The sequence below is a fragment of the Drosophila suzukii genome, chromosome X, assembly GCF_043229965.1.
Source record: "Drosophila suzukii chromosome X, CBGP_Dsuzu_IsoJpt1.0, whole genome shotgun sequence".
NCBI classification, from domain to species: Eukaryota; Metazoa; Arthropoda; class Insecta; order Diptera; family Drosophilidae; genus Drosophila; species Drosophila suzukii.
In genome coordinates this window covers 1,577,729-1,597,093 of record NC_092084.1, presented here as the reverse complement: position 1 = coordinate 1,597,093, position 19,365 = coordinate 1,577,729, and the positions used below count along the sequence as shown (strand labels likewise).

Sequence of the window (19,365 nt, the reverse complement as noted above, 5' to 3'; positions counted from 1 at the left end):
CTTAAAATATGGACAGATGTGGACAAGCCCCCAAACATTTAAAATTCAAAGCCTATTTTTAGGGGCGTTCTCCCTAAACCAGACAGCTTTTATTGCGCAGTTAGCTTTTGAATACGCTAAGTGGCTAACAAATAAAATACAATGTATTTGCTTTTGTAAATACAACAACCATTTATTTATTTATTGGTTTATAATTTCCCATTATGGGCAAAACAAATTGTTTCGATAGGCAAATGTTTTCGTTATAAATATTTGATTATTTGCAAAGAAGTAGGTCATACATTAGTATAAATAAAAAAAAAACAAGGAAGAACGCTATAGTCGAGTACCTCGACTATCAGATACCCGTTACTCAGCTATATGGAGATATGCAAGCAGCAAAGCGAGATTAAAATGCGCCACCTACCGGCGGTATACAGATTTAAGCGTTATGGGCGTTAGAGTGGGCGTGGCAAATTTTTTTTTGGATCAATCGATAGGTATCGACGAGACCAATACATTTCAGTTAAAATTTTTTATCTAGCATGAAAATTGTGGGCGTCACAGGTTTTCGCGGTTTGTGGGCGTTAAAGTGGGCGTGGCAAACTTTTTTTTGGGTCAATCGGTAGGTATTGATGAGAACAATACATTTCAGTTAAAATTTTTATTCTAGCATCAAAACTGTAGGAGCCACAGTTTTGGGCGGTTTGTGGGCGTTAGAGTGGGCGTGGCACTGTGCTGAAACAAACTTGCGCTGCGCAGGAATCTCAGGAATCTGCGTGCCTAATCCCAGTATTGTAACTCTCATAGTTTCCGAGATCTCAGCGTTCATACGGACAGACGGACAGACGGACAGACGGACATGGCTAGATCGACTCGGCTAGTGATCCTGATCAAGAATATATATACTTTGTGGGGTCGGAAACGCTTCCTTCTGCCTGTTACATACTTTCCGACGAATCTAGTATACCCTTTTACTCTACGAGTAACGGGTATAATAAAAAGCTTTTAAATGTTATAAATTAAAAAAAGGAAAGATTTGTTTTTATTTTAAAAAAACATATCTACGTATGCATTTAAGAACCAGCAAATGAATCAAACGCAAATAGTATTATTTTGCAAATAGATGTCACATAAATATAGTAAGAATTGAGATATGGTATGTCAACAAGATACTTTAATCAGAAACTGGAGTTCTATTTATTTGCTCCGACGAGATACCTTAATTAATAGTTTGTTGATTATTGTTGAACAAACACTTGAATGCTTTAATCTTAAGAAATAATAAAGGAAACTAAACTTGACAGAACTTATACATATTAAAAAAATAGTTGTGGGTCAGAAAACTCGCGGGACATTAATCCCAAATCGTTACCATTATATCCGAAGTACGGAAGACTATACATTTATAAGCTGATCCAACTTCAGGCTTATACTAATTTTTAAGCCATTTCTTTTAACCACAAAGTATTTGAATTCAATCACCTTACAATAAGTGTATTTACTCTTGCCGCAAACACGAACATCTTTAGTTTTTTTTAAACTAATACACATACATATATTTATCAACTGCGGAACAATATTACACTTCTAAGATATCACTAAGTACATTTAATAAGTCTAGGAAGAGTATCAAAAGCTAAGAAAAAAAATGGAGCGTAAATTAAGGTAATAGCGATGGGTGACTATGAGCTAGTTAAGAGATAAGTTTCTTAGGTATCTTTAAGTACGGGCAACGACGGCACCGCTTGCTCAAGTAATACTATGCGCACACACACACACAAGTCGAAGTCGGGAAGTATGGACTAGGTTTACATGCCTACAGCTCCAATTGAGCTATGATCTCGCACACTGGGAGTTGGCCATAAATATGCAAGTAGTTCAGTTCCAACGAGGGTATATATATATATATATATATATATATATATATATTGCTATATATATATATCTCGCCGCATATCTAATTCGGATTAGAAAGAGTGCTGCTTCTTCTATTGACCCAAACCTTTGGACGGTTTACCCAAAATGCGTCGCACCACGGACTCGGTTAGCCAAAGGAGCAGAGCCAAACAGGTGAGTGCGTTGATGGTATGGATAGTGGCGGCATAGCCAAAGGCCTCCGTCAGAATGCCTGCAATGGAATTTAATAAGGCATTTTAGTTATCTGTCTGGACATCTTTCCAGACGAGCCGAAGGCCGTAGTTGCAAGCTCTCTAATTACCACTTGGCTCATAGCATTATTAAATATATAAATCTAGATATCTTACCCAAAATGGGGCCCATGGCGAAGGAGAACATCGTGTTGAAGATTAGCTGCAGGCCGGATGCAGCTGGCAAACGATTCAGCGGCACATAGCTGGGGATGATGAGCGGTGAGAAGATGGTGCGGAAACCCTTGCCGAAACCGATCAGCAGAAAGACGCCAATCATGACCTCGTACGAGCTGGTAAAGGCCACCACCACGCGGCCCACGGCGATGCAGAGAATGCCGAAGGCGAACAGCACCCGGTTGTCTAACTTTACTTTCTCCAGAGCGAGCGGAGCAAGAAACCTAACCGTGATATCCATGCAGGCCAGCAGAGACATGACCAATGAGATCTGTTTATCCGTATACCCGAAGCTGTTCAGAATGAATGGAGTCAGCACCGAGAAGTTCATTTCGCCAAACATCATGATGCTCATGCCAACGGCCAAATTGACGAATGTAAAGTCCCGCAAGAGGTCCAGATCGAAGAACTTGCTCACCTTCTGGAAGAAGGTCATGCGTTTCTTGGCCTCCTCCTCGGCAATATCGTCGGCCAGATGATTCAACAGGTCCACCTGAAGCGATTCGGCGGTCTTCTGCAGCAGAGCCTTGTCCTCGGCGCAAGTGCAGCGCAATAGTTCCTCCTGACCAGGACGCGAATAGACGCTAGTCTTGCTCGCATAACGATCCATGTCCTCGCGTTCGCGATTGAAGTAATTCGGCTTGTACAAGGGAGCAGCCGACAGATTCTCCGCACCCTGATCATCTTTATTCTGTTCCATTCTATCGAGATTTTCACGACTCCGTGAGGAAACCTGACGCATCAGGGCCTGTCGAGTGCGATAGCGAGCTCCTCCCGTATTCTCTGAGGTCAGGGAGATCTTCGAGCCAAACCAACCATCGTTGGCACGAGCCAACATCGGAGTTCCCGGTTCGGTGATCTCATAGCCAGGTCTCTCGGGATCATCAACGTTGAAGAGGTACTGCGACGAGAAGATGCCTCGCTTGGCACGCTTCTGATACTGACAGTACTTGCATTCGTAGTCCTTCCAAGGGTCATTGCTGGGCGCCAATAGATTGCCATTGGCCTCCAGCAACTCTGGCTGCAATTTCTCCGTCTCGAAAACTCCTTCGACTGCGACAACCACTGGTTTCTCCGGCTTCTTCACATGCCACAGTACTGGCTGCAGGGTCAGGGCGCAGAGGACGGCATTCAGGCCAATGCCGGCGTAGATCAGAATGCTACCCTGAGCTCCATAGTAGTCCAGCAGAAAGGTGGACACCTGGGGAAAGAATATGGGACCCAGACCCGTGATTGTCCACGAGAAACCCGTGGCTCGGCGCCGCTTCTGCTTGAAGTACGTGTTGACCGCCAGTGAGGTGGCTGCCATGGCCAGGCCCAAACCGATGCCATAAACCGCTGACAGGCAGAAGATATACTGCCAGAAGGTGGTGCAAAAGGCCGACATGAAGATGCCCACGAAGGCCAAGGTGGTGCCGGTCAAGGCCACCTGACGGAATGTGAACCGCCGAAACATGGCCCCGTTAACAATGCCTAATGAGGAGAACAGGTTTATCAATAAATATATGTAATCGCTAACATGAAAACCATGTGGAACTCACCTACTAGCGAGGAGATGGCCATCACCACATTCACAATAGTCGTTGTTTGCTTGGCATCGAATCCCAGGGAATGCATCCGCACCCTGTAGATCAGCCCATATTGCTGCAGAGCCGGAAAAAGGAAAAACTGCAACGAAATGGTAGTGGTACTGTAATCCATTCCACCATCTGTATACTTATATACTATGTATATCACTTACGTTATTTAGGCCTGCTGCGAGGCAGACCACCCAGCCCCATCCACCGTCGGGCGCCACAAAATCCGGACCCAGATCGCTCTTGTCTCGACGCTTGGGCTTCTTTGGCTTCGTTGTGTCATTGTACACATGGGTGCGATTCTTCTCCGTTAAACTGGATTTATCCATTGTGCTGCGATTTGATCCTGAAAGTGCAAAGACGTTGATTAATGACGCCTTACGATTCCGATAGGGTGAAGCTTGGTCGTTGTTTTATTTTTTTGTTGTATTATATTTTCTGAGCCTTTTGATGTTATTTAATATTTTTTCTTATTTGTTGGGGAAGTGGAATTTATAAAAATTCTAAACAAGAGTAATAGCAGCAACGAAAAACAAAGCTAAGTACATGATAAGCAAGTGTGACATTTTTCTATGCAAATTTGTTGATTTTTTAACGCAGAAAAAAATTGTGACCTCATAAGTAGAATTTACAAGTACTCTTAAATCGTGAAATTGTAATACAAGCTGTAGTTTGTTTCGACTTTATTACATTTATTTACCTATTCATAATACATAATAGTTTTCATGATATACCTCTTTTGTAAAACAATTTTATTTGTTGTAATGTTAGAACCATAGCAGTGAAAAACTTTAAATTCGATTTCGGATTTTCCCATGCTATCCACTACTTTGAAGTGTGAAGTGTTAAATAAATGGAATACTCAGAAGTGGGTAAACCTCAGATGTTAACTTCGGAAATTCTAAAAGGCGTTAAACACCCAACCACATTACTGATTACTAGACAATCACGAATCTAACAAATGAGCAACACTTGAGACAAACATATCCGGCGATTTTCCAAATTACAAGGTATAGGAAAAAGCTGTTATTATGAAACTCCATCGACATTATCACATATTTTCCCCTGTCTGCAGTACACATATCGATGGCACACCTTTAACAACTCTTTGGAGAGGTTCGCGACAGCAGGGGTGAAGATAATGCTCTAATTGCTAATTGGGATCGCAACACAAAGCTGAATTGTTGGAGTCATTATATGACAGTCGTAGGCATTTATGGAAGGGGCGAGGTCTATCATAGATATTGCCATCGTAATTTCTATTTTCGATTTGCCATAATGGGTGCGACACACCATATGTACAGTGTGTTATGCATGCAAAGCACGCTTCTCTAGGAGATTCTGGATGCAATTTGGTGATCTCGAAGGGAAATCACTTAGCGGGTGTATTTTTGTGGAAAAGAATGGAGCTGCGTGTAAAAGCCACCAGACCGGACCATCATTGTTGTCTTCGATCGATACAAGAAGAACAAGTTGTAAAAATAAAAGCATAGCCATAGATTGGCGGAACGAGGATCGTACCACCATCGTATGGCATCTCGATTATTTATGCATCGATAATGCGAGGACGAGCGGTGCAGCCGACTGGGGATATGTCTTCATTCAGACACCAGTCCCCCGAAGTTCCCCCGATATCATCATCATTTTTATCGTCATCATACTCTGTGTTTGCCATTGAACTTCATCGAAGCGTGCCATAAATTGACGCCCGCCCGCTGACGCAGCCAGTCTGAAACTAAGTCTGGGATCCAGGGAAGGGTTACGAGGAAAAAAACAAGAAAATCCCCTGACGATGGCACTTAGCAGACTCACAACTCCAAGCCATCGATCAACTTAAAATAAACTGGAAGAGAGTCTGGTGATTTAGATAAAAACGAAGCAAAGTATACCCTTTTGGAAGTCGGCTTAAAGTTGGGGTGACTCTTCAGAGAAGCACATGTATCCCAAAGGCGTGGTAGCTTAATATAATAAAATATACAAACCTTTAATTTAATAAGCTCATAAATGTCTATACATGTACCTTTGTATCTAAACTGTGATACGAATAAATTGTAATTATCATAATCAAAAAGCAATACGTATATATTATTAACATATAAAGATACAAAAACAGAGCAAACACTGCGATATTTTCTGGATATTACAGAAAAGGAGTTTTCGAATTTCTGCATATTTTACAAACTTTAAACATATCCATCGACCTATGAAAATGTATCTGATGCAATTCATTGATTAACTAAGCAAATTAATCGTGTGTTGGTTTGTAAAACAAAATTTTAATGCGATATCATATAGGATATGGTGCATGGTGATTGTGACTAATTGCTCACTAAGTGTACGACATGCAAACTCATTGCATGATATTTCCAAATTCAATAATGCCCCTCAACTATCGTGAGAGTATATTTTAAGGCAAAACTTTCGCTCAGAGTCGGAATATCGAGCAAGTCGGAGCGATCGGGCAATCGGGCCCGATCCACCGATCCACCACATTCCGGTTTCGTGGTTTCGGGAACCGTGGGGCAGTGGATGAGAACGGAACAGTAGTGCTGAGCTGAGCGCTCGGTTTCCGCAATTTGTCGCCGATGTTTTCTTATGAATTGTATTGAATTTTGTGTAGTCATGCTGCATGGACAACAATTTTGTGTAGGAAAACAAACACTCATGCTCTGCGAGAGGGAGAGAGCTGAGATAAAGTTGTTTGCTTCTTAGTTAGCGGGGGAGAGGACAATTGGGAATTTCACATTATTATTAAATTCGACGAACTTACCGTATCATGCTGAAGTTAGAAACAAGATTTTCCGCCGTAATAAAATATACCGGTTAGACCCTATTTTTGTACCTGACTTGTACCTGTAAATTTGCATTAAAACGAGGCCGCCAAAGAAGAAGTCCATAAACAAAGGGATTCCTTGGGCTTATTGTCGCCGAATGGCTTTATCTTTGTGTACGATAAGGCAAGGGCCAGAACAAATGGAATACCGAGTGTTGACCGACCAAACAAAGACTCCAAGAACAGAACAACCGATTAAGTATACCGCCGAATGCCCAAGGATTGGCAAATACTTTTCGCATTGCTCAGATAAGAATCAATGCGGATACCCACGGGTGCGATGATAAGGCATTGGGAAGAACACGTGCCATTTTTGGGAAATCTGTCTACACTGCTCTTGAAATATCTATTTTTAGAATAGAGCAACGAAAGAGTATACCTATCTACATGCCAACAATTATTGAAATATGACCAGTCATTGAAAAGTTATAGCCTAATAATAATCAATGTTTTGCCATTAAATCGGGAACCCCACATGCAGCAAATAAGCTGTTTTCACTAATACGCCACCAAGCCAAGTGGCGCTATTGAAGAAGAAGCTATAGAAAAACTTGGTACAACCTTTGTCACAAGTTAGAATCTCTGACCTCTGATCGAATGGTATTTACTGTAATTCTGTTTGATTTTCTGCCCCAATTCACGGGTTTGCCGCCTTCCAAGCCTTATCGCAGACCAAATGGTCGGGACTGATGACTCACCCGGTCGGATAGGTAGATGGATAGATAGGGCCCTCGAGGGCGGCACTATTGATTAGGTTCGATCGCCGGTTCGGTTATCTCCGGTCGGGACCAAGCGGAGCCAGAAGACAAATGTGGAAAACACTTGTACCTTCTCAAGTTCACGACATGCCCACTCAGGCACACAGACAGAAAAAAAGTACAGGGGAGCAAGCGTGTAGAACAGGTGCAGCTAATGGGCGAACAAGTATCGAACAAGCTTCCCATTGATACACTCAAGAAAAGAATATAATACAAAATATTTTAAAAAATACCAAATGAAAAAGAAAAGTTCAGTGAAAACATCGAAAAACAAAGGAAAAAATCACAACATACTTTGAGGCGCTTTAAAACAATTGTCAAACCTCTAGAGATTTTTTTCCAAGTTGGTAAATTCAAAATCCCATTATTTTGAAATTTTAAACCAATTGCAAGTTTCTTCAAGTGCTTCCACACGCAACGGAAGTTTTCTCCAGCATTTTCGCTCGGCCAATTGGCCCCTAATTGAGATTAATCGGTTTGCTTTGTGTGTAATAAACGGAATCGAATTGTATATACAACATATGAGTATTCCATCCATATATAGTATGTGAAGACTCTTGCAAGTGCATAGGTCTGCGAGAGGCGTCAACGAATTGTCGCTCAGATCGTTTCATTTCCCAACCGAACGCTTCAATTAAATTGTGTCAATGAGAATTGATTAAGGCCTAGAGATATGAGCGTAATTGATTCGCTGCTAATGAGAAAAGTAGGAGAGCGCCAAACTTTCAGCTGATCAAATAGGTGAATATATATATAATCTCGTTGAACTTAGGTTTCTTCTGGAAAAAACAATAAACACCCATGGCTGCACTTGTGAACAGAGGCTTTTAGAAATACAATTCTTCTTCACTCGAGGCGTACATAAATAATGTTATAATCACCACCCACATATTGAGAATATGTAGATGTCATCTATCACTGAGATAATTGCGCGAAGAGCTTACCTCTTTGAAAAGATTACGATGAGAACAGATTCTGCTTTGATCTTGTTGGGGATCATTATTAAATGATTTAGTACAAGAGAGAAGCCTAAATAAATAAATTCACGATGCTTTTAAGTTCAGTGTCTAGAAAATGTATGAATTGCAATTATTTTTGTATAATTCCCGTGCTTTGAACTTAACGACTTTGTATTAAAAGGTTTCCCCATTTAAAACGATTGGAAACCGTTGTCAATAATCACAGATAATTGTGTTTAGGGGCGTACTTTGCGTTTGAGAGTAAAATGACGCAAAAATAGTTGTTTAGAGGAAATGATTTGTATGTGCATATTGGTGAAACCGGATTTGACAGAGATCAACGGTTGTGAAGGAAAGTCTTCGACAAATGTGTTTGCATATTTTACTGCATTCAAGGTGTCCAATTAGGGTTCATTTGTGTACTATATACGCGTCGAATCGTAAACCACAATCCCCAGGTTCCTGGGTATTTCGTCCCCTGCCCCCGTTTCCGATCCCAGAAATGGCGCCTGATACTCTTGTGGAGCTGGTGTAAATAAACTGCAAAACGCATAAAACCAAACCAGAGTGGGAAAAAATCTCTGGGCATTGGTGCACCATGAAATACAGTTGGGCTTCGCTAACGCAAACCGTTCGTCGTGCATGGAATAATTAACAGATACCTTTGCTTATTTCATTATATTTATGTACGCTTGGAAAATATTACAAAATTTGTTTAAAAAAATTTTTGTTTGGAAAGAGTAACTTTGCAGATTGCTTAAAACATATTATAAGGCAAAAACTATAGGTACGTTTGGAATTTAATATACCATTTTTAACATTAATCCTTCCCTGGGAAAATGTTCCATGAACTGAAGTTTGACTGCGGCTTAGGTGATTTTTTTTTTTTTTTGGGCTTTGTTCTTTTGGGTCTGGTTGGTATGGCAGCAGCAGCAGCAGCAGCAGCAGCAGAACAGCAAAACAGCGTCATGCTTGGTTTCAATAGAGTCTAAAAATGGCTATTAATACTCCAGTGGGCCTGGACAAAGTTATCATTCATGTGGCTGGCTGGCAGCACTCAATTGCATCCGAGATTATGAGCAACGTGTTCGGGGGCTTGCTATTTTAAGGCGCATTTCGAATGATTGTTATTGCCTTCGGCCCTCGCCCGGCCACAAAATAATCCCAACACACGGCACATTCTCACATGTGTGTTTTGTGTGATTCGAAATGTGAAAATGGGTATTGGGAATGGGTATGGGTATGGAACTGGGACTGGGAATGTCAATCTCCGGCACAGCAATCCCCCCATGTCCATGTCGCTTTCCTATGCAAAGCGTTTAATGCACATTTCAGGCAATTCCTAGGCACTTCTTTTATTTTATTTTGTTTAAATTCTTTTTTTTTTTTTTTTTGTTTTGGTCGAGTCTTTGATTTTTTTCTTGTTGAGCCGAATAAACTCACGTACACTTCAACCCGACGCCCACCAAGTGGTGCCTTCCGTGAACTGAAGAGGAGGCCCAAGAGAAGTGAAGTGGTGCTGGGAACTGCAGTCAGTGGGTACTACGAGTGAAACCCAAAACCAATCCCAGAAATGCCCTCGGGCAAACTGGCCAATGGTTCCAGTTTCAATCCCTAAATGCTAATTCCACTTGGGTGTGCTGTCAAAGAAGACAAGTGTCTGACATACGATCTACAAAAGAGATTCACTGGGAAAAAGTAATAACACTAGGTATATATAATCCGAAACTATAGTTATAAGAACAAGTCATTTTGGAAGAAGTCAAATTTATTTGTATATAACTCTCCTTATGATTTATCTTCCAAAGCTACAGCGACCAAGTTTTCCCTCCATATTCTTACTATAATAATATTTACTGCTTAGCTTACAATTTTTATAAAATTTTCTCTTCAAATATTTTTTTTATTTTAAAAAAGTTTAATTTTTATTATTTTCTTTTAACAACTTTGTTATTATCTACTATGGTTGTCAGGCGAGTTTATTAAACTTATTTTCCTTTACTATTTACTATAGGTAGCTGGTAAATTTACTAAATAATTGCAGGCATTTCCTAAGACAACTATTTTCTCAGTGAAGGTATTAAAACAAAGCTAAGGAACAAGAAAATAATTGAATTTTTCAATGAATTAGTGCAACTATCTACGAGTGGCTCTCGAGATTCTCTTGTTAGACCTTTGCACCAAGTCTTTTTCGATTGCATAATCCCTGCACGGGGGGGAGGGGGATAACATTATACCATTATATTATTATCATCGCGAAAGCACGTAAGCGGCTTATAACTGTTGATTCAATTGAGAATCAAACTGAATGCGAGATCTACCATCAATTTTCCAGCTGAATGCATTCTCAGAGCTCCCTCCCCTTAAACCAAACCCCAACCCCCATATCATCTGGGTGCCAAAAAGCCATTGTGGGCCTGGCACACAGGTGATTCCTTTGTTTGCCCCTCGCAAATATGCAACAGGTTATCTCGGGGCCAGTTAATTAGGAAAAGTCAGCCAGCAGTTCGCCTGCTTTGTGTGCTGACAGGAATGCATTGGAAACACCTCTGCAAAACCTTGGGCCTCGTATCCTTGGCAACAAGCAGCTCTCATCAAACGACGACAAGAAGCTGCTGCCTTTGAATGCCAGCAACTGACTCTCTTTTAATAAAATAATTGGAAATTATGAACTATGCTTTGACTAAAAAAGTGGAGGTTTAATTAATTCTCCTAAGACCATCTGCTGCGTTGCTACGAAATGGAAATCCTGCTGATTTGAATCATGCTGAAGCAAATAAGTCTTGCCAGTGGGATATAAAATGAAGTGGGAATTAAACTATATTTATAAACTCGCACCTTTAGCAGACCGAATAGACTTGCAGAGATTTTCGAAGAATATGTATCTTTATGTAGAGTTTGCTAACATTTTGTAATTTTTTACAGGAAAATTTTCAAATATAATATTAATGGATCAATAATGTTGAATAACACCTTAAGGTGATTGATAAAATTGCGAAGGCTCCTGTATTTGTTATAGTAAAATTTAAAAAATTACTTATTAAAAAAAAGTACTAGTTAATCAGTGTATATTTGATGTAGTTTATTATCATTTAAAAGTCTGGGATCGATATTTGATAATATTTCACTAATTTCAACAATGGTTTCCCAAAAGTGGAATCTATTGTTTAGTAGCACTTAATCACTTTTAAACTTTAAGCAGCTTAGGCTGAGCCGCCTTAATGGAAGAACTTTAAATGCATTCCTGCTAGAAAATCCGGACTCGCAGCCGGATTTCCAGATTCAGGACAGCCCCCGAGGCCTGGAAATGCTGGAACGAGGCAAAGAAAAAAAACCAGAGCACATCATAAAAGTGTATAATTCAATTTGGTAAACATTTTCTGCTCCCCCGTTGATGGTTAGATAAAAATAAACCGACATAAAAAATGCTGAAACCTTTGGCAAAACTCAATTTGGCATCGGGTTCAGATCACACGGCTGCTGGGATGGAGGTTATAGGATTATAGGATATGCACATAAAAAAATATACGCCATCAAAATACAAAAAAATCCATTGAGTAGTTGGTAAAACTCGGGAAATTATCGAAACTGTCATTCAAACTGACTTTCATGTTAATTTTTGCAAATTGTAAATTTCAAACTACAAACACTGTTGCTTTTTTATGAACAAATAGCATATATCATGTGTGAAATTGTATAGACACAATTATAGAAGTTGCTAGTTATTATCACAGATAGTTCCCTTGAAATGTGATCATTGTTGTTTCTTTTACTTTAAATATATCTGTGGATCCCAAAGAATTTCATTAACACTTGACACTTTCTTCACTTGTTGATCGAAACTTACAGGGGACTTCCTAGTGGTTCGCCTGCGGGCTTGCAGACAGTTATTAATATCCGGCAGATAAATTGAAGATCTGCTAATTCTAACACTTTTCCTTGTTGAGAAGGGGGCAGCACAGGGAATTCAAAGATACACAAGAACAAAAAAAGGAACGTTCAAATACACTCAGGGCGGGTAAATATCAGCAAGTGCCGAAGAACGTGTGGCTCAGCTGTTCTCTTCTGGCCAGCACAATGTAATATTTGTATTGGTGTTAACAAACAAAAACTCTTTGCCTCTCGTTCGCTCGTGGGAGTTCGTTTCAATGGAACTTGGAACTTGGACTCGGTTTTTGTTTTTCTGTTTTCTGTTTTGGCCTCTACGTGTCCGCTCGTGGGTGTGTTCACTGTTCACTGTGTACTGTTACGCGGCCAGCAGTCGACTTGCTGCTGTTAAACTGTTGCGGTCTGCTTTATAGCATTTCACTTCATGCTAGCAAAGCAAAAGCAAAGCGGCAGAGAGAGCGAGATGGTCGGAGAGAGTTGGCTATACACTGGGAAAATTGTAATTGAAGTTACTCCATCTACCAACTACCAACATTAATGGCACTTTGGCTGAGCAGAAAAATATTTTATTGGTAATTGGTACATATAAATCGATCATTTTGAATAGGAAAATGTACTAAATATAGTTCTGCGCTTTATTTTTAGACAGTATTAATCCTTTATCTACATTTGAATTTAACAACAGCAATTCTTTACTTTCGTGTTATTATATTTTGGCTTTGATAATTTGAAATTGTTTAATTACATTTTATGATATTGACTGAGGAATATGTTTATTACTTCGAATTTAAGTGTTTTTTTCACAAAAAGGTTAAATTTCAGGGGTTCTACCTCATATATAAAGAGTGTATTAAATTATATTTATGTTGTACAATTTTTTTTAATTCAGATGTACATTTTGTTAATCATAATTTTATTCGTTTAATTTTATTCGTTTAATAAAAAAAACAGTTTGTTAAACAAATTAAGTAACATTTACTATGGTATGAAATTAATGCACATAATTGCTATATTTAGTAGATATTTTTTCTCGGTGTGGCTTGGCGGGAAGAAGAGTGCGAAGCCGCTCAGCTCTTCTCTTGGTGCGTGGGCAGCGGCAGGACGGATAGGCGATGCACGGCAAGTGCAGCAGGAGTTGCGGCAGAGGATGCGATGCAGCAGCATTTAGCCATGCCAATTAGCAGTTGCCGGGCAGCAGCCGTCCCTCTCTCTGTCCCGCTCTCTCTCTCTCTCTCTGTCTCTCTCTGGGCCAGCTCCCTCTCCCTCCCACTCACAGACACAGGCCGGGCTCAACAGTGGGCTGCTATTTGGTGGCGAGTGTTCACAGCATCGTCATCGTGACGGCGTCAAGCTCGCACTGCTGAAAAGGCCAGGGGATCCGCTCAGAGAGATCATTACACTGGGAAAATTTACAAATTATTTTAAGACTTTGTATATTACGTTGAACACTCGCAAAATATTTATTTAACGTATAATAAGCTAAAATGAATGTTCCTTAGATTATACATTATATATAATTATACAAAAGTAACATGATTGCATTATTAAAATAAAGTTTACTATCATTTTGGGGTCAATTATTATATGAATTCAATTTTTTTTTCGACGTTTAGTTCCACAAAAAATATCTTCCTATATAAGTAGTTATAATAATAACTAATAATATCTATCATTATTATAATCGGAAAACGAAACTTAATTTTTTCGATTTCTTAAAGTTCGGCTAAGAGATCGGTGTATATGAGCACATAGTGTGATTTTATTCACCCATCAAACGAACACTAGACATGTAAATATTTATTTGAAGTAGGGATATTAAATAGATACTAATGTTTTTATGTGTAGATAAATCGGCATTGGGTGATCTTTTATTGAGCCGCTCTGTGGACCGGACCAACTGTTGCCATTTGCCAGCCACACAGCAAGTTCAAAGGTCGCAGGCCAGGTAGGCAGCAGCCTCTAATTGGTTGGGAGACAGCTACCGATACACAGAGGAAAAACTAAAATTACAACATTTTTCATATAAAAATCACTTAATATAAAATATATAAAGTTGACTCCCAAAACGTAGAATTTCATTAAATTCGTTTTAAAATTTGTTACTTCAAAAACTTAATTTTTGATCACATAACTTAAACTGATTATAAATTTTTAACTGTGTAACCAAATTGGGTTGGGGTGCGGGTTTATTAGATCCTGACTTTCCGGGACAAATTCGGTACCGAAACCAAAAGGGATTTCTATGGCTAACCACAGTTAACGATCGTTAAAACCCTCGTAAAATTAAAATAATTACACCATTTTCTTTCCCTGGAAAATGCTTGAAGATTCCTCATGTCCTTTTGCTTTTACGACTGCAATAAAGTCATTATGTAAACAATCTTACCTGTACGCTTCCCTATCAGCTAAAAGAAAATTCAAGCTTTTGACCATAAATCAATTGGTAATGAGCCATCCATCATTTGTCCATCCTTTTTGTATCTTCAATATATTAACAGATGGCCCTCGAATTAATCAAATAGACTCGCAATTCAATTTCAGTTTGCCAATATCGTTCCACTGTGCAGCCCACTCTCTCTGGCCTGCTCTCTCGCACCGAACTCCCCCTAGTTCTCCCCACATGAAAACTCCTTGGGAACGGTTAGTAAGTCGTTTGATCTGACAACCTACTACCTCTGCCCCTGTATCGTATCAAAATCACATAGACATGCTCCTGGAAAAAATATGAAACTCTGTAAAAAATGTTTTCTTTTAAAAGGTGGCAAAAATATCAAACTACATTGACAAGCTAAGACAACAATAATAGTTTATTTGTAATTTTTTAGTTATGGAATAATTATCAGAACTTGTCTTAATTAAGTGTTTGTTAAGAATGCATCGGTAGTAACGGTATTTATGTACATAGTTTACAATTAGCTAAAATTCAGACAAAATAAAAAACTTAAATACTATGTATAGCATTTAAAATACAAATGCAATATGCAGAGTTAGAACTGATTTTAAAAGTTAAGCTCTCTTCCAAATTTAAATTTATATGGTACTTTGTTCCATAAATGTTTCCCCTCTTTTTCTCGGTGTATTGGCCCCATGACATTGTGGGAGCGACAGTTTGCTCTTCCAATTTTTTTTACAACAGGTGGTTGCGGTTTGGCAGGCAGCACTTCACTCGCATTTCGCATTAGAAGCTTTCCGGCCGCCTCTGTTGGCCAAAGCAATTACAATGCTCCCGCCGGAGATAAATAGGCAAACAAATCGAAAGCAATTCTGTGCAATTATGGCTAAATTATAATGCAAAAGCTATACCTACATATATGAACAAAATATACATATGTCCGCAGGTAGTACGTGCGCATGGAAATCGGGTATTGAGTACAATATCATTTTATTCAGCACCATGATGATGAGACATCGCATCGCCGGCATAGGAAAAGGCAAATTCGCTGTAAGCCAATGACTGGATGACTTTTTTGTTGCTGTTATTGTTGGTTTGGTTTTGCTGGTTCTTGATTTTTTAATAAATACAAAAAATACTCGTTTCGATGGGCCGGTCCGGTCCTCATATTCAGCACAGTATCTTCATTGCCGTTTGCGTGTTTGTCGTTATTTGTTTTAATTTCCCTTGATGTTTTTATTACCCTAGAAGAGGGGGTATATTTGTAAATATGTGTGTATTTTTGTTTGTATCTCGGGTATAACCCATAATGTTATTCTACCTGATTGGGTGAAAGTTTTAACGATTTTATGATTTCCCAACTAATTACAATTAGTTCTGTAGGTAATTCACTAGTCGCATAGCGTTTTTTTTAAACGACATCGAAAACACACAACTTGTTTAACTTAAGTTGGTATAATTTCCCCGGCATTTGATAACAAAGACCACCTATCAACAAAAATAAATCAGTTGTAGAGTTAGCATACATAGATTACGAAAAAGGGAAATTAATTTCATGCCGCTTTGAAATTTGTATTTTTTAAGAAAATCGAAAAAGAAGCAGCTATTGTCATCCTAAAATTAAAAAAAAAATAAGATCTTAAATCCAGTTTATATTTATACAAAACAATGCTTTTATTTCAAAATCATTATATACATTTTTTATGTAACGTAATGCCAAAAATTGTAGAAGGTTCGCGAGTACGATTGCCAAAAACTACCAACTGATAAACACATTCGCAGCATGTTGTTGCTAAATTTGCAGTTCTACCCTTTCAAATTTGTTGGGTAAATATTGGCAATCAGATTAGACTACTTCAACTAACACACTCTCCCCAAAAATGGCAAAGCGATAATATTAATTGCGCTCCATATAAAAAATGTCGCAATCTGAGTTTCTCAGACTTTAAATATTTACAGCGGTAAGTTGTAGGGAAAAACTTTGGCCTAACGTAACATAACAAAAAAAGTGACACATTACTTAGGACCGCGAGTCAAAAAGTTTTTGTTCTTGGGAACGGTTATTGTTAAATTGTTTTGACTCACACAAAGCTTAATGCTTTGCTCATTAATTGAGGTATTAAATTACTGGCACTTTTTTTGGCTATATAGAGATCCCTATAAGAAAGGTTTCCCTTAAAAAAATCAAACAATATCTAGTCTTTTTTGTAGCGTAACCTTGGCAGTGCAATTAGTACAAAATATATAAGTAGATCTTACAATTTAATAGCGGTTATCAAAATTCTACGTCATTGACCATGACACTCACTTTTTGCCCGCTATAAAATTGTTCGATTATCATAAAATTCTACGTCACTAGCGATGACTGAATATTTTGCACACTATAAAAATTTTATTTAAGTACTGACAAAAATATATGACATAAATGATTCCTTAAATAATGGATGTATTTATAATTCGCGAATGAGCGAATTATACAATTATGTGCCTTCACAAGCCAATTTATTTAAATATTTATTCGAATACTTTACGCCTGTCAAAAAATTGTTCCTTCAAGTGCACTTTAATCTATAATCGGACAGTTTCGAATGGCATGTTAACCTTGCAACTATTTCTCAAAGGAAAAAAATTAAAGAATATTTATTCAAGTTATTTGTGACACCTATAACTTCTTGATTTATTTATAAAAAAAGTTCAAAGCTCATAAATGTAAAGCATTCCCTGCTTTAAGATATCCTCTTCAGTTATAATATTTTCACACAGCAATCAACACAGTATTCCAAAAGCAACCGATGCACTCCAGTTTCGCCAGCCAATTATGCATATACAGCAATTGACGGATGAATAGCATACCGGATGAATAATTTCATTTAATTTTAATTGAGGAAAATTGAATATATATATCTTCTGCAACGTTAATATTTTTATTTTAAGAAACATTTTATTCAATTTGGAAGAGATTTTCAAAACGGTGATATTTCTTTGACCATAGCTGTATCCACAATTCGAAACTTCAGCAACATGTTTGTGACGTCCAAATACCGATGGGGCCGGGCTGTTGGTGCTGTCTTTAAGTTTTTGAATCAACATATTTGCGGTTAGTTTATTGACCGAGTTCAGGCAGGCCCGGCTGGCATTAACCGGTTCCCTGCATTCGAGATCATGTCCAGAAAGAATAATACCGAGGCCTATGCTGAGGGTCCAATGCCTAATTCGTGAAGGAGGGGCAGGGAAACGATCACAAGCTAATATCGCCACATTGTCACGCAGAATAACTGAAGGGCAGGGTTACAGTCTGAGCTGGAGTACCCCACTCCACAGCTTTTGGTAGCCATTGATATCCAATTATCAGCGATCAGCATAACACAATATAAGACAGCTCTTCACTAAAAAACATTTGAAATTGCACTAGCAATTGATCCATTCAATCAAGAATGTTTAAATTTTAACCAAAGTAACTTCAATAATATTTAACGTATTAGAATATGTTCCTACCTTCAGATTACAGAACATCTAACAATTCAATAAACTAAAAATTTGAAATTCGACAGGCTGGAAATTTGTCGGCCTTGGCTTATATTAATTAACTAAAAGTAATTAATTTAAATAACCGTTACATTTGCCGCCCAGCTAATTTTTAAACCAAACCAGATCTGGCAACACTTACCAGAACGTTTGCCAGCAACAACTCGAACCGCCGATGAGTCTGGCAACGTCGCTGTCAGCTTGCACCCAAGGCACGCACCAGAAAGACCGTGTGGCAACCACGAAAATAACGGTCGGTCATTCAAATCGCAAGGGATAATATTTTCATTCGTACAATAAAAAAACAAAAAACCATGCTGGATCAAATTACTTTTAATCATAATCACTCTGGTCGGCCAAGATATGATTTAAAATATGTACATATAAACAAAACCGGGTAAAACTTAAAAAACACACAACTATTTCTCAGTGGAAATTTGTTAATTAGAAGGATTCCACTTGCTATTATTGGGTTGGCAAGAAAGTCATGTCGTTTTTTTTCAATATTTTCAAAGATGATTTATTTATATCAGGACTTATAATTAATCAATTATGTATTGGCCGTTTTGTTCGACCACTAATGACCATCTCTCGGGCAGCTGCATAATTCCGCGCTCGAAGAACTTTTGGTCTTTTCCAGCAAAGAATCGAGACAAGTGGTTTTCGACAGCCTCATCTGAATCAAAGTTTTTACCATTCAAAGAGTTTTGAAGAGAGCGAAACAAATGGTAATCTGAAGGTGCTAAGTCCGGACTATAAGGTGGATGTGGTAGCACTTCCCAATTCAGCTCCGTTAATTTTTGCCGAGTGACCAAAGATGTGTGGGGCCTAGCGTTGTCATGGTGAAAGACTATACCCTTGCGATTAGCTAGTGCCGGCTCCTTTTCTTTAATTTTTTCCGCCAAATTGGATAGCTGGCGACAGTACACATCTGAATTGATGGTTTCATTCCGTCCCAGCAGCTCAAAGTGCACTACACCCTTCCAATTCCACCAAACAGACAGCATAACTTTCCTCTGATGGATATCGGCCTTTGATGTGGCTTGGGCTGGCTCATCTTTCTTGCTCCATGATCTTTTTCGTTGGACATTATTGTAAACAACCCACTTTTCGTCGCCAGTAATGAT

At 38.7% G+C, this 19,365-nt stretch overlaps 1 protein-coding gene across 1 annotated transcript; it reads right to left on the bottom strand.

Annotated features, from left to right (window-relative positions):
* Positions 1 to 1,134: 1,134 nt before the first annotated feature.
* out (outsiders) lies at positions 1,135 to 12,698 on the bottom strand. Its single transcript, XM_017081788.4, has 5 exons — positions 12,281 to 12,698; positions 4,048 to 4,229; positions 3,848 to 3,974; positions 2,247 to 3,779; positions 1,135 to 2,110 (listed from the first exon to the last, which is right to left on the bottom strand). The coding sequence occupies exons 2-5, from the start codon at positions 4,210 to 4,212 to the stop codon at positions 1,971 to 1,973; spliced, it is 1,965 nt and encodes a 654-aa protein (XP_016937277.1). The 5' UTR covers positions 4,213 to 4,229; positions 12,281 to 12,698; the 3' UTR covers positions 1,135 to 1,970.
* Positions 12,699 to 19,365: the final 6,667 nt, after the last annotated feature.

Excerpts from the sequence above, each read along its gene's own strand:
- out (XM_017081788.4), bottom strand. The coding sequence starts at position 4,212 with ATGGATAAATCCAGTTTAACGGAGAAGAATCGCACCCATGTGTACAAT. Across the intron at positions 3,975-4,047 it reads TCGCAGCAGGCCTAAATAAC|TTTTTCCTTTTTCCGGCTCT; the intron begins GTAAGTGATATA and ends ATTTCGTTGCAG. Across the intron at positions 2,111-2,246 it reads CGCCATGGGCCCCATTTTGG|GCATTCTGACGGAGGCCTTT; the intron begins GTAAGATATCTA and ends ATTCCATTGCAG.